Below are 16,297 nucleotides of genomic sequence, written 5' to 3' on the forward strand. Positions count from 1 at the left end.
TTATCTGAAAAATCAGGTTTAAATGATTGAAAAAAATATGGCCGGGCGCGGTGGGTCACGCCTGTAATCTCAACACTTTGGGAGGCCAAGGCGGGCGGATCACAAGGTCAGGAGATCGAGACCATCCTACCTAACATGGTGAAACCCCATCTCTACTAAAAATACAAAAAAATTAGCCAGGCATGGTGGTGGGCGCCTGTAGTCCCAGCTACTCAAGAGGCTGAGGCAGGAGAATGGCGTGAACCCGGGAGGCAGAGCTTGCAGTGAGCCAAGATCGAGCCACTGCACTCCAGCTTGGGCGGCAGAGCGAGACTCCGTCTCAAAAAAAAAAAAAAAAAAAAAAAAAAAAAAATGCCCAGTGTCTACCATAGTATCTGGTATGCAAGAGGAAGTTATATTTTAGAATCAGTGTTGTTTTTTCCTCCTTTCTCTTGAGACTTTCTTAGGCCAGCCAAGAACAGAGAATTAGGAAGAGAAGTTTGAGTTTTAAAACCCACTGTGCAGTAAAGATGTGTGGGTGGGGTGCTGATCCCAGAAAATTGTGATTAAAAGTCCACATACCAGCTGAAGAGTGGATACGATCCAAGGAATATGCTAAACTTGCCTCCACCGTCAGTGCCATAGGAAATTACATGAACTGTTCTTTGTTCTGGGCATTGCATTATGTTCGGTGACTCTGAGGAATCTATATAGAGATTAACACTTTCTCCTTTCCACGTGTGCTTCCTAATAGCCCCTCACAAATACTATATTGGATTTCGGTACGTCCATCCTTTAACAGAAGAAGCAATTGAGGAGATGGAGAGAGATGGCCTAGAAAGGGCTATTGCTTTCACACAGTATCCACAGTACAGCTGCTCCACCACAGGTAAGGGCATCTCTCTGCCAGTAGAAAGGTAGATACGGTGCTGGCAAAAATAACCAAGGAGTGTAAGTACTACTGGAGGGAAGGATGAATCATTTGCAATTTGAATGGCAAATTCAACCTGTCTTCTTTAAACACGAGAGTTCAGGTCAGTCCATTTGAAATCTCATGGTCCATCTGTCCCTTGAATTATTGGCCACTTGGCTGGGAATTACAAATGGGGGGTGGTAGGCAGTAGCTGTAAGTGTTCAGTGCTTTAATGCCATTGCGTCATGGATCCGTAATGAACCTTAAGGCTCTTTTTAGGTTTGTGTGATAAACCTTTTTATGGCTACCCAGATTTTCTTACTGATGTAGCAAATATTGTAACTGCATTTTAAAAGCAAAGATGCCCATACAACATGGGAAATACTGGTATTTTATTGCTGCTGTTGTGCTTCAGTTATGAGTTGGTTGCTGGTAAAACTAAAGCCCAGTTTGGGGTTCCCTTTGCAAAATTTTCTGTGTTCTTGATTTTGGAAAATGTTACTGCTTCTTGTTTTCTGTATATTTAACTGGAGCTGGGGAATAATCGGTGTTTGGCAATCTCTGTATCATTCATTGTAGGCAAAGCTGCTGCCGTCACCCACAGATACATTTGTTTGCATTCCCTTGCAAGGACTGAGGTCAGCACAGTCTTAGTCCCAAATAGCTTTCGGATATTAATGTTTATCATTTCTATAACCATAAGGAGAATCAAAAGGCTATTGAAAAAAGTCAAAGCTTGTTATGTGCCTCAAATATTTGTTCAGAGAACCCATTAAAATGCCTGAGTTCTCAGATACCCTCAAGAGTTGGAATTATCATTTCTTTTCTTTCTTTTTTTTCTGAGACAGAGTCTTGCTCTGTCATTGCAACCTCCATCTCCAGGGTTCAAGCGATCCTCCTGCCTCAGTCTCCTGAGTAGCTGGGATTACAGGCACGCACCATCACACTCAGCTGATTTGTGTATTTTTGGTAGAGATGGGTTTCACCATGTTGGCCAGGCTGTTCTCAAACTCCTGGCCGCAAGTGATGCACCCGCCTCAGCCTCTAAAGCGCTGGGATTACAGGCGTGAGCCACCGCACTCGGCCTGAATTATTATTTTTCTTTTTGAAATGCACCACTACAACTTCAAAATGTCTGGTCATATGTTACTGGAGAAGGAGTCAGATTTTATGAATTTTTAAGCTCTACTTTTGCCTTGTTTTAAGAAATACACCTCAATATGTAAATGGCTGCTCTCACAATTAGATAAATTAAGAAGTTTATTATTTACATGACAGGAGATTGACAATGATTTGTATTTCAGGGCTGGCTCTAACAAGTGACAGTGTATGCAAACCTTCAGCATGTGCTTAGTTTTCCTTGAGTGTATCTCATAGAAGGACAGGTACATCCATCTATCCAAGTTGTGGAAGGCTTAGGGAAGTACATGAATTCTTCGAGGCCACTCAGGTGCTGTTTATCTGTTGGATCTTTTAGACATGCACTATTGTGGCAGAGCCAGCGTATGTCTTCATCACAAACGAATTTCTCAGTCACATTTTTCTCCTTCTTAATGACTTCTTTGGATTGTTTGTTGAATATTTCCACACAACCTGAAAGAGCTAATGCCAGATGCTCCCTTACACGTATGTCCAGATGCCCTCTTGCACATATGAAAATGATATCCACCTGTGAAGTGTGGTCTGTAATGTGAATATGGTGGTGACAACTTTTTGATTTCTGGAGAGCTTGTTTTTGAACCTTGAATGGAGTCCATTTGAATTCTTCTGTACTCTACTCACCAAAATTGAACCTGTTTCTCGTTTTGGAAGTTGAGTCTTAGTCTGAGAGTATATTTGATTTAAAATATGCTCTCTCCTAACATTTTAAATTGGAAAGCTAACTAATAGTTCTTATAGTTAGAGAGCCCAGTGGGTTGGTGATGGAAAGCATAGAAATGTTTCGGGACTTGCCCTTTGTTAAGATTGAGGAAGAGGCTGTGTGTTAGACTTGGTTTCATAGGATTCGGGTGTGACCCCAATGCTAACTCCCCTAGACAGGAAAAGGTTGCATTGGGTTGACACCATCTACCTTCGTTTTGGCTTTGAATTTTCATGATTTCCATCTCTCTCTTATAGAATATAAGTTTATTAGATTACTTGTAACGATTTGGTGTCCATTTACTTTATTCTAGGGAATGAGAGCTCACAGGAACCTCAATAATTTTCTCTCCTTATCATGAGGCCATTAATAACAATAGTTATGCTGGGTGCGGTGGCTTACCCCTGTAATCCCAGCACTTTGGGAGACCCAGGCGGGCCAATTACCTGAGGTTGGGAGTTCGAGACCAGCCTGACCAACATGGAGAAACCCTGTCTCTACTAAAAATACAAAATTAGCCGGGCATGGTGGAACATACCTGTAATCCCAGCTACTCAGGAGGCTGAGGCAGGAGAGTCACTTGAATCTGAGAGGTAGAGGTTGCAGTGAGTCGAGATCGTGCCATTGCACTCCAGCCTGGGCAACAAGAGCAAAACTCCGCCTCACAAACAAACAAACAATAGTTACAAAGCTTTTATCGTAACATGGAAAATATTTATCTCTTAATATTAAGTAAAGATGCTCAAAATACTCAGCATGCAGAATTGCATATGTATTAAAAATTACAACTTTGTAAAACAAAACATCTATAAAGAAAAAAACCATATTAGAGTAAAACAATGACTAATTAGCATGCTGGGATAATGGTCAGTTTCTTTTTTCCTTTCTTCCCCATCCCATACGTTTCCTATAATGGGATTGATAACCTTTGTAACTGAAAAAAAAAATAACATACTTTTTTTTTTTTTTTTTTTTTTTTGTGACGGAGTTTCGCTCTTGTTGCCCAGGCTGGAGTGCAATGGCGTGATCTTGGCTCACCGCAACCTCCGCCTCCTGGGTTCAAGCGATTCTCCTACCTCAGCCTCCCGAGTAGCTGGGATTACAAGTGTACTATCAGACTTGGCTAATTTTGTATTTTTTAGTAGAGACAGGCTCTCTCCATGTTAGTCAGGCAGGTGTCAAACTCCCGACCTCAGGTGATCCACCAGCCTCGGCCTCCCAAAGTACTGGGATTACAGGCGTGAGCCACTGCGCCTGGCCAACATACTTTCAATTGTAAGACTTGGTCCCTGCAAATATGACTGCTTATATTTCATAACTCTGCAGTCATCTTGTTTTTCACTAGAACTGACATCAATAATCTTTGAAAGTCCATTGAAATTGATTGCTTTTTAGTGATCTTCATTTGCAGGGTAGTTAAATCTATATGCATTTTAGAGTATTGAAATGATTGTAATTAGACTGATTCAGTATAGAAGCAGTTACCTGCTTTGAACTTATATATACTACCTTTACGAGTCTGTTTTTTATTTTCACCATAATCAAAATGCATCTACTAAGTGGCCTCTGTATATTTCAGGCAGCAGCTTAAATGCCATTTACAGGTACTATAATCAAGTGGGACGGAAGCCCACGATGAAGTGGAGCACTATTGACAGGTGGCCCACACATCACCTCCTCATCCAGGTAAGCCAGTAATTGCCAGCTGCCTGTCACCCCAGCATCTAGTGTGTATCAGCTTCTTGTCCCTTCTGGGTTTGTGGATGTCCTTCTGAGCCTTACTGTTCCTTTGCTTAAATTGTGTGTTAGGGATTAAATAAAAGTATTATATTCTTGATTTATTATGAAAAGAGAAAATACATTTAAAGATTAAAATGATTAGAGTCTTCTTTCTTCAGATTAATGCTATTAGTCCCAAACCATAACAGAACAACATTTTGAGTTTTGTGTTTCCTATGACCCGAAGAGCATTAAAGATTGTGCATGGTGTTTCAGTTAACTCGCATTTGTAGGCTGAATGACTGACCAACGAATTAAATTTTCTATTTTCTAAATCCTTTAAAATGTCAAAAGATTTTTAAAATGTAAAAGTAATATATCTACATTTTCTGAGACATGAAAATAAATTGAATGTTCCAATAAAGTTTTACATATTAAATTTCATATTTCTTCTGTACAATTTATATATATATATAATATTTTTATTAACAGATGCTTGATTTTAGGAGAATAAATTAAAATTACAGTTCTAAAGTTAATAGCTTTGAACTGATGTTACTATATTCTTTTCTGCCTGTCAAAAATGAGAGGGCAATTGGTAAAATATTGCCCTAAATTAGGCAAATATAATTTTGTTCTGCTAGTAGAAGTTTCTGCTTTTGAGTTATTTTAGGTAGGGGAAATATTAAGTCATTTAGATTTTATCCATTTTATTTTTCACTCCCTGAACCTTTTCTGACTCTTGGCAAAAAACCCTACTAACAGCTTTAGAAGCCTGGTATCACTTAAATCTGTGACCACTAGATGGTGCTAGACATCATTGAAATCAGGCCAGCTCTCCCCAGAGCAGTGTTCCTTAGGCATATAAAGAGTTAACACTTGGGTTGAAATCCAATTTTAAGTAAAAAGTGAAGGAGCTTACCCTTAGGGGTGGGTGTAGTTGTGGTCTCTGTGTGCACCATTGACGGCTGTGTTGCTGGGTCCAGCCAGTACTGCCTGAAGCACCAGCAGCCTGGGTTTTGCTCTGGGAGGCCTGCGATTGGAAAGGAGGGGGGTTTCAGGTCAGCATTGACATGTGGTAGCAGGGAATGGAGGGATCTGCACAGCATCTGCCTGCCCTGATCAAGTGAGTAATTAGATTTGCATTAAAATTCAGCCCTTTGAAAAGGGGGGAAGCAGAACGATGGAAAGGTCTCTTAACTGAGGAAGTCTCTGTTCATAAAATGAAAGGGAATTTTAGAGGCATTTATCCACCCTCCTAGATGGTGTGATTGAAGGCTCTGAGAGGCTCGGTGCCTCTTTCATTCTGCAGAGAGGTTGCGCCTGGAAAATACCGCAGATGGGTTTTAGGTGATTTAAATAGCACTTCTCCTTACCCATGGCGCCTCAGTTTTGAAGACAGCTTAGAGGCTGTTGCAGGCCGTATGATTTGTGTTTTTACTTGCAGCTTTGCAAGCCAAGAAAAGAAAAGCACTAAGCTTTGGATATGATATGACATTTTTGGAAACCAGAAAACAAAACCCTATACTAAAACAAAAAATACAGTTTAAAACTACAAATTCTGTTTCGAATCCACATTTCTACTTGGCATAGGTAGTGATTGCTCCAAATAGCCATTTTATTACTGTTTTCTCTAATATTGGTATTTATCTAGCTGTTGGATTAATTGGGGCAAATTTATGTTCTAGACTCCTGTATAAACCTTGCAGTGGGCCTCCTTTTCTAGGCTGAGGCCCAAAAATAATCCTTTCTGAGCATCCTTAGTTTCCAAACACTGCAAAGACCAGAAAATATTGGTTTTGTTTGTATCTAATCCTATCACATTTACTGAGAATTTGCATTATAAATTCTGAAAAGGGAACTGAACTTTAGGTACCATTTTATGCCTTAGGATATTTATTTGCCAAATTTCAAGAGTTCTGGAAAGATTAATAATATCTCAATATTTATTAGGGAATAGTTTGCTTATCCCATAGTTTTCACTGACCACTGATATATCAAAATACCAACAAGTGCAGATTTACATGTTTCTGATCAATTGTCCTTTATAGTTTTTAAAAAGTTACAAAGGACAATTGGGAAATAATTTGAGATATGCAGAAAAGTTACAAGATTAAGAACAGTATAAGGAACTCTCATCTACTCTTTTACCTATGTTACTGTGTTATTAGTATTTCGAGACAGGGTTTCACTCTGTTGCCCAGGCTGGAGTTGAGTGGAAGGATCATAGCTCACTGCAGCCTTAACCTCCGGGGCTCAAGTGATCCTCCTGCCTCAGCCTCCTGAGTAGCTGACCATAGGCATGTGCCATTATGCCCTGCTAATTTTTAAAAATGTTGTGGAGATTAGGTCTTTCCATGTTGCCCAGGCTGGTCTTGAACTTCTGGGCTCCAGCAATCCTCTCGCCTTGGCTTCCTAAAGTGCTGGGATTACTGGCGTGAGCCACTGCGTCTGGCCTATTGATGTGTTATTAACATGTATCTCCTACTTGCTTTATCATTCACATGCCCTGTGTGTGTATGTATGTGTGTGTCTCTGTGTTTGTATATACATGATTTTTTTCTGACCCTTTTGAGAATAAGTTATGCATATATCATCATCCTCTAAACCCAAACACTTAAATGTGTGTTTTCTAAAATCAGGAATATTCTCTTACATAACCACAGTACAACATTCAACTTCAGTAAATTTAACATAAATATATTTAAACTTTTACTTAATCTACATTCATATTCTGATTTTGTCAGTTGACCCATTTGTGTGTTTTGTAGCATTTTTTATAAGCTAAATGACAGAATGATTAAAGTATAAGATGAAAGAAAGCCCCTTCAGTTCTGGTATTTCAGCACCTATCGACGTGAATCAAAGTGCCGGCTAAACGAAGGGAGCTCCCTGGTCTGGTAGACAGAGGTTTGGAGGGAGAGGCAGGAACCGTGTTCTTTCCCAAGTTCCACAGATGTGACTGAATGAGCCCCTAAGTTTACCACATCTTTCCTCACTCTGTGAATTTAATGGGTGGGTATCACCTATCATCTGTTGTTGTGAAGGTTTTTATAAAACTTAACTTGATGGGGATACGAGGCTCAGAAGAAAATGTTATAAAAATAGAACAGTATTTTCTTATTTCCCTCCTATTCCTGACTAATGTATTTAATGTGGTATGTCTGAAAGCCAAACTAAGGAGGCTTTAGAAAGACGCTGTAAGCTGTTTTCCTGCTAACAGAGCAAATGAGAAGTCTTAAAACAACTTCTCCTTCCCATCTGTGTTTCCTTTCCATCTGGAAGCGTGCCCTGTCCTTCCCGAGGGGAAGCAGATCCACAGCCCGCATTTGCAGTGAGCCATTAGCGAGCTTTAGAAGTTTCCCAGCAAATTCCCTAGGCCCCCTGAAACCGTTATGATCCATTTTGATGATAAACCAATGCTGAGAGGCTGGACTGTTTGCAATTTTTTTAAAAAGAGAGTTCGGATTTTTTGAGGGTTGCTCTGAGATTTTTGGTGTAGGCTTCATTTTAAAAATATTTTCTTTTTCCTTCCATTTCTTTCTCCCCTTCCTCTTTATCCTCCTTTGTTATTACTCCCTCAGTGCTTTGCAGATCATATTCTAAAGGAACTGGACCATTTTCCACTTGAGAAGAGAAGCGAGGTGGTCATTCTGTTTTCTGCCCACTCACTGCCGATGTCTGTAAGTACGAACATTTTCTTGGATGACCTAGTGACAGAGGATTGGGTGATTTCATTTGCTAAATGTGTGAAATGGGTCCAGCTTCCATTATGTCCTAAGCCCAGTGCAAGAATGAATTCTCAAATCTCAGACTTGGTGCTAACGTACCTAGCCTCACTTCTTAAAACCTCATAACAATGAATCCAAATTATAATAATGTAAGTAGATCTTTTCCTCTTTTCTTTTATTTTTTGAAACAGAGTCTTGCTGTGTTGCCCAGGCTGGAGGGCAGTGGCGCAATCTTGGCTCACTGCAACCTCCGCCTCCTGGGCTCAAGCAATTATCTTGCCTCAGCCTCCCAAGTAGCTAGGATTACAGGCACCCACAACCATGCCTGGCTAATTTTTTATATTTTTAGTAGAGACTGGGTTTCACCATGTTGGCCAGGCTGGTCTCAAACTCCTGACCTTAGGTGATCCACCCACCCAGGCCTCCCAAAGTGCGGGGATTACAGGTGTGAGCCCCACCACACCTGGCTCCTCTTTTCTTTAAAACGATAACTTGAAGATATATTCATATATAAGACTTTCTAATAAGTGGGACAGTTAAGAGAAGGCTGCTTTTGCCTGCCCTGTCGGCAGAGCTCAGCTTGATGTTTCTGTGTGTTGAGTGGAAGGGTCTCCATTCAGACAAAGCGCTCTCAGTCCCATGCTTTTGGATGGACTTATTAGGGGCTGTTTGAATTCCAGGCAGCCATTGCAGTTTGCTAAGACTCAGGACCACATTTTTGCAAGTGAATATAGAGGATCAAGTTGGGGTCTGGCTGCTCCTTAGTTCATCATATTACTCTAGGCTATTCATCCAGATGCTACAATCTGTGCCATAGCTGTTATATTGTTGGAAACAAGAATGATCAAGCTAGTGTACTGTATGATATATAGAAGTGCTTGGAATAAGTAACCAGTTTCATCTGCTCAGAACTGGCATTGTATCCTAAAACCAGTGCTTTCCAAGCCAGAGAGGTGGATAATTACATCTTCATAGGTGTGATTGAGGTTTTAACAACGTCGGGAATGGAGCCAGCCTCAGTGTCTGGGCCACGCTTGTAACTGGGCCTTACCGCCCCCTGGTGGCCACTAGGGCCAAGCCCTTGCAGATCCTCTACTCATTTTCTCGGCTGTGGGTGGGCGGTAGGAGGCCCTGGAGATAAATTCCTTTCTTCTGGAAGCCGGCCTATTTTAATGGGTTTGCTTTTCCTTTTCTGGTGTCATACAGTCCTTTTCACATGTCCATCCTCCTGCCGCCTCATCCTATGTAAGGTGAGACCTCGCCTGAGATGCCAGAAGGGAAGCTCTTGAACCAGCCCAAAGCAAACACATTTGTTTGTTTGTTTGTTTGAGACGGGGTCTCGCTCTATTGCCCAGGCTGGAGTGCAGTGGTGCGATCACAGCTCACTGTAGCCTCCACCTCCTGGGTTCAAGCGATTCTCCTGCCACAACCTCTTGAGTACCTGGGACCACAGGCACACACCACCACGGCTGGCTAAATTTTGTATTTTTAGTAGAGACAGGGTTTCACCATGTTGCCCAGGTTGGTCTCAGTCTCAAGTGATCCACTCACCTTGGCCTCCCAAAGTGCTGGGATCACAAGCATGAGCCACTGTGCCCAGCTGAAACCCATTTTTGTATGTGGGGACTCCAGGTGCTGCCTTGCCTCCTCTCACCCTGGCCTCGCTTCCTTATTCTTTCACCTGGGGGCAGAGCACGCTGCCTCCAGGTTATTTTGCTGGTCGAGCCTTGTTGTGGGACCGGGAAATGCTGTGATGTCATAAGGATAAGTCACGTATGGGGAGGACAGTTGGAGAGGTGAGAAAGAACAATGATCTAGCACACTCTTCCCCTACGTTCACTTCTGACAACTTTTAAAACTTTTTATTTTGAAGAAATTTTTAGACTTACAGAAAACTGGTGAGGACAGTGCAGAGTTACCCTCTACTCAGCCTCTCCCGGTGTTGACATCTTACATAGCCATTGTACAGCTACCGACACTGAGACCAGTGTTAACGTCTTACACAGCCATTGTACCGCTACCGGCACTGAGACCAGTGTTAACATCTTACACAGCCATTGTACCGCTACCAACACTGATACTTGGCTTCTCTTTCATCACCTTGATTTTATTTGTTTATTTATTTATTTTTGGTACAGGATCTCACTCTGTCACTCAGGCTGGAGTGCTGTGGTGCAGTCACGACTCACTACAGCCTCAACCTACCAGACTTGGGTGAGCCTCTCACCTCAGCCTCCTGAGTGGCTCGGACTACAGGTGCACACCACCACACCTGGCTAATATTAGTATTTTTTGAAGAGACAGGGTTTCGCCATGTTGCCCAGACTTGTCTCGACCTCCTGGACCCAGGTGATCCACCCACCTCAGCCTCCCGAAGCACTGAGATTATAGGTGTGAGGCACCACGCCCCGCCACACGTTGATATTTTTGAGGAGTCATTTTTAGGATGTCAGTTGTTTTGTGGTACATCCCTCCATCTGGGTTTGTCTGAAGTTTTCTCATGATTAGATTGCAGTTATGCATCATTGGCAAGAACCCACAGGGTTGTGGGGCCTTCCTCTGTGCATCACACCCGGGGGTCTGTGATGTCAATGTGCTTTTCTACTGGTGATGTGTGATCCCGGGTCACTTGTTTAAGGGTGTGTCTGCTGTGTTGATCCATCCTAAAATTACTATTTTTCTCTTTGTAATTAAAAATATCATGGAGGAGATACTTTGAGACAATATAGAGATTCGGTTATTCCTTATACTTTGCCCCTAATCTTAGCATCCATGGGTAGATCATGTTTGTAGCAATTACTGCATTGCTGTCCTATTGGCAACTTTGTGTTTCCTTCATTCCTTCTACATTTATGCCTCCCATGGCTTTTAAACAGACCAGTAGTAATAATCATAAAATAGTTTGTCAGTGTATATATGTAATTGTTTTTTTTTGAAATGGAGTCTTGCTCTATCGCCCAGGCTGGAGTGCAATGGGGCAATCTTGGCTCACTGCAACCTTTGCCTCCTGGGTTCAAGCAATTCTTCTGCCTCAGCCTCCCGAGTAGCTGGAATTACAGGTGTGTGCCACCCCACCCGGCTAATTTTTGTATTTTTAGTACAGACAGGGTTTCAGCATGTTGGTCAGGCTGGTCTCGAACTCCTGACCTCAGGCAATCAGCCCGCCTCGGCCTCCCAAAGTGCTGGGATTACAGGCATGAGCGACTGTGCCCGACCTGTCAGTATACTTCATTTCACCAGTATTCTTTGAGCACCTGCTATATTCCAGTCACTGTTTCCAGCCATATCATAGGGTATGGGAATGAAGAAAACAGAAAAATCTTTGTCTGCAGAGAGTAGGGAGAAAAGGTAATAAACATAATACATACGAAAATGGTATGGTAGATTAGCATATAATAGATGTTATAGAAGAAAATAAAGCCAGGTGAGGGCTAGGGAGTCAGTACACAGTGAATGTTTAAAGCATTAAAATTTGCATTGAAAATTTTCAAAGGTATTAACAAGGGATCGTGTATGAAACATTTGCTGTGCACAGAGTGTTTGCCTGTTGTGCATTGTTACAGGAAGGGTGGGGAGAGAGGAAGTGGAAGGTGTGGGTCATACTCTTGGAGGTGCCCGTAACCTGCACTGATGTGCTGCTGCTTTCCTCCTCTAATTCCACCAGGGTTTACTGTAAATCCAGCCGTTCTGTACATTGTCCGTGCAGCACTGTTTCAGTTCCTGTTGTGAAATCAGCTACTCACATGACCACCACGTAGAAGTTCCCATCCTGCCCAGCTTCTCTGTGTCCTCTTCGTATTTCAGATGAGGGAGAGAGAACCATCCTCCTTAGTTAGATCTTGTGAGTCTCCCATGAATAACATGGAACATAGAATTCTCCACCCTCTTAGGGACGTTAGAGATGACTGAGTGCGGTGTTTTTCTTTGGCTGATGATGAAGTGGAACTAAGGAAGTTTGGTGATTGAACTCAGACCATGTCATCATTGGTGCAGGAGACAGAAAGGGAAGACTTTGTTCCAGCGCTCACACCATGTCAGCACATAGTCAGAGGCTCTCGGGGCCTTCCCAGTGTTAATGACTGAACACCCATTGTGTCTCCACTGCAGGTGGTCAACAGAGGCGACCCATATCCTCAGGAGGTAAGCGCCACTGTCCAAAACGTCATGGAAAGGCTGGGGTACTGCAACCCCTACCGACTGGTGTGGCAATCCAAGGTAGGTGGCTTCCACACTGGCGGGCAGCCAGCTCTTTTGGTAAAATTTATTTTATGACTTGTAAAATGGTTAGATTTGGCTCTTACACATAGACAGGCTCTTCCATAACCTGAAGGCTCACCGTGGGCAGAAAGAATCTGCAAGTGAGTAAGATAGAAGGGGAAATCAAGTGACTTGTGGAGTTCCGTTGGTTTAATATTTTACTTTTAGCTGCAATGACAGAAACTGTTATTTATTTATATTGAGGCAACTACTAGGATTCAAGTTTCCATGTGAAAATATCAAAATCCATTCAAGCAGGTGTAAAGAGTGGCTCTTGCCCCCAGTGGGCAGTGCGTGTGCCCAGGGGGGCAAACGGGTACTACAGACCATCAGGAGGCATGGCCCACTTACGCATTCGTCTACCTTTTGCATAGGTTGGTCCAATGCCCTGGCTGGGTCCTCAAACAGACGAATCTATCAAAGGGCTTTGTGAGAGGGGGAGGAAGAATATCCTCTTGGTTCCGATAGCGTTTACCAGTGACCATATTGAAACGCTGTATGAGCTGGACATCGAGTACTCTCAAGTTTTAGCCAAGGAGGTAAATGCACCCATCTGCCTTTATCCCATCATGACTTGTTTTAAAAGGAAATTTTCTCTGCAACTAACTAATGTGTCATTCAAAATATTGTTTACTGTATTTGTTTGCATGTACGGTGTCCTCATTCTCCTGAATAATAATTCATCTGAGTAATAATCTCAACACATTGAGTAAATTCCATGCAGTAGAAGGGGAAACCTGTGCTTTCCTTAAACCAGGTGCCCCAGGGATCACTGTGGCTGACATCATTTTGTTTGAGTTACTGGGCTACTCGAAAGTAATAACAACTACACTTCTTTAAGAAAAAAGAAATGTACTTCTCACTAATTCCAAAGGAAAACATTTTATTGTTTTATAATTTCTTTTCTTTGCCTAATAGTGACCTTTACTCAGGGCTATTACATGGCTTCTTGTTGGGTGTCAAGGCATATAGGAGTCATTGTCATTTAAGAGAAGAGCGTGAAATGAACGTGGAAGCAATGTGTGGTGTGATTTCCTTGGCCTCTTTTATGCACTCACTTAATTAGCTGTTTGCTGCCGTGTTGTGATCAATCTGATTACTGAAATAACAAATACCATCTTCGGTGTCTTGTAATATGAGATGGATGTGAATTGTCATGCAGGATGGAGAAAAACTATTGTTCATCTATGTCCTGCCTTTTGAGAGCCGGCCTAAAACCTATGTCGAATTTATAGCTTTATTTTTATGGGAAGTGTGGAAGCATTGGGACCCAAGACACCCTTTTCTCCCTTTCTGCCAGAGTTTCTGGCCCTGGTCACCCCATGTGTGATAGATGGAGGCCCAGCCTGCAGGAGACTTCACCCTCTCTGGGACTGGGCAGCAGGTGGAGGGCAGGGGGGAGAGTGGGTAGGGGCAGAACTTGAGCCAACACCCGACCCCCATGGAATTTGAATTTCCATGCTGGACATCAATCAGACGTGGGTGAAGTTAGGGAGCACCTAAGTTTCTTGTCAGTGGTTCTGACACAGGATTTGCAGGCAAGTTGTAATTGGCTAAGAAGTGGTTGCAGCATTGTCTATGGATTTTGTTGAAAGATGCCTTCCGTATCTCTCCATGAGCTGGCTAATTGTGAACTTGCTAAAACTTCAGTGAAAATAGAGTTTATACCAATATATTTGGAAAACAATTTTTTATTTTAAATTTGTTATGATTTTATACATTTGCTTAGAGATGAAATCTGGCTCTCTCAACCAGGCTGCAGTGCAGTGGCACAGTCATAGCTCCCTGCAGCCTCAAAATCCCGGGCTCAGGTGATCCTCTCCTCAGCTTCCTAAGTGGCTGGGACTACAGGTACACACGGAATTTCAGTGTGGATATATATTTTTCTAGTTAGTGTATCGCTGACGACTCTCCCATCAACATTGTTGGAGAATGCCCTTCACCAACACTGGTTATTCTGTTGTAACTGACTTTTATATGAAGTTTGAGAATATAGCCTCTTCAGTTGAGATCCATGTGTTTGCTGAATCTCAATGTTTTTCCCATGCCAGTCTCCTGATGTTAATGCTAATCTAAAAGATCAAGTAACTGAGGCCAGGTGTGGTGGTTCACACCTGTAATCTGAGCACTTTGGGAAGCTGAAGCAGGTGGATCACCTGAGGTCAGGAGTTTGAGACAAGCCTGACCAACATGGCGAAACCCCATCTGTACTAAAATACAAAACTTAGCCAAGCGTGATGGTACGTGCCTGTAATCCCAGCTACTCGGGAGGCTGAGGCAGGAAAATCACTTGAATCTGGAAGGTGGAGGTTGCAATGAGCTGAGATTGCACTACTGCACTCCAGCCTGGGCAACAGACCGAAACTCCCTCTCAATAAATAAATAAATAAATAAATAAATAGATAAATAAAAAATATCAAGTAACTGAAAAGCTATCAGAAGAAAAGGGAGAGAGAAGAATCCTAACTACCTGAGTAAATCATGATTAGATTGTTTTCAGTTATTAGGCAGTGGCTATTTTTGGAGCCAGGAGTAGGGATGGTACTGAAACAATCCTCCCATTGTTTTCCTTTAGATTTTTCTCCATAAGAATATATTTCAGGCCAGACTTGGTAGCTCACACGTGTAATCCCAGCCCTTTGGGAGGCTGAGGCGGGTGGATCATTTGAGGTCAGGAGTTCAAGACCAGCCTGGCCAACATGGTGAAACGCTGCCTCTACCAAAAATACAAAAATTAGCCAGGCATGGTAGTGGGTGCCTGTAATCTCAGCTACTCAAGAGGCTGAGAAAGGACTCTGTTGAACCCGGGAGTCAGAGGTTGCAGTGAGCCAAGATCGCACCACTGCACTCCAGCCTGGGTGACAGAGCAAGACTCCATCTCAAAAAATATATATATATGTGTGTGTGTGTGTGTATGTGTGTGTGTATATATGTGTGTGTGTGTGTATATATGTGTGTGTGTGTGTGTGTGTGTATATATATATATTTAAACCCAACTCTGAATTGGATCCAGTGTAGGTCCAATATACATTTTATAGTCAATAAGTTAATTTACTTCATTTTGGCACTTGGGATCAAAACAAGTATGAAACTATATTTAAAGCAACATTCTACTTAAAGTCTGTAAAATTATGCACTAGTAAAAAAGAATAAAAAAAGAATGGCAAACAGATTAAAATTGCTTGAGAATTTCATCAAGTGTAACCACAAAAAGGATTTGCAAACAAACCACCTGTAGGAAGGTAACGGGAAGGGGAAGGACATAAGAATTGAGGAATAATTTATGATAACAGAATCAACATACAGCCCCACCCCGTGACTGTTTTTCATTAATGAGCAGTCTGTGAACAGTTGAAGTCAGACTTTGAATTGTGTGTGTGTGTCTGTGTGTATTTATTTTTTTGTAGCAGTTTCTTTGGAAAAAAAAAAAAGAAAAATAAAGTATGTCTGTGTTTTTCCTCCCTTTTCTCATTTGATTCAGTGTGGAGTTGAAAACATCAGAAGAGCTGAGTCTCTTAATGGAAATCCATTGTTCTCTAAGGTATCTACAGTGTTACAACCGTTTTAGTAGAACATACCAGAGAGTAATCCTCTGAGAAACTCTTGCAGAATATTGGTTTTTCTCACATATTAGAACATTTGGAGTTCCAATTAATTACAAAAATAAAATCGAATTCCTTATCTGCTCAGTCTTTTTTCCTTCAGATAGCCCCAATTTTCTGATTTCTACCCACCTATAACTATGTCTGATTTAAAACCTGCTTTCCAGAGAAAAGGCCTAGTGGGTGGGGTAAGAGGTTTTCATTTCCTGAAATCTCTGTTTTAACTTTCTCTAAG

The 16,297-nt window shown here is 41.9% G+C and overlaps 1 protein-coding gene across 6 annotated transcripts in view; it reads left to right on the forward strand.

Annotated features, from left to right (window-relative positions):
* The window catches only part of FECH (ferrochelatase), a 90,819-nt gene that overhangs the window by 53,250 nt on the left and 21,272 nt on the right, over positions 1–16,297 (forward strand). For 4 of the 6 annotated variants that reach the window (XM_050768064.1, XM_050768063.1, XM_050768061.1 and 1 more), the window contains exons 5-9: positions 734–868; positions 4,333–4,439; positions 8,057–8,155; positions 12,311–12,418; positions 12,835–12,999. In XM_050768064.1, the coding sequence (XP_050624021.1) occupies positions 734–868; positions 4,333–4,439; positions 8,057–8,155; positions 12,311–12,418; positions 12,835–12,999 (614 nt within the window). Of the gene's footprint in view, positions 1–733; positions 869–4,332; positions 4,440–8,056; positions 8,156–12,310; positions 12,419–12,834; positions 13,000–15,941; positions 16,002–16,297 lie in introns of all 6 variants that reach the window. The other 2 variants (XM_050768059.1, XM_050768060.1) reach the window with 1 other exon arrangement.

The sequence above is a fragment of the Macaca thibetana genome, chromosome 18 (assembly GCF_024542745.1).
Source record: "Macaca thibetana thibetana isolate TM-01 chromosome 18, ASM2454274v1, whole genome shotgun sequence".
Classification (NCBI taxonomy): domain Eukaryota; kingdom Metazoa; phylum Chordata; class Mammalia; order Primates; family Cercopithecidae; genus Macaca; species Macaca thibetana.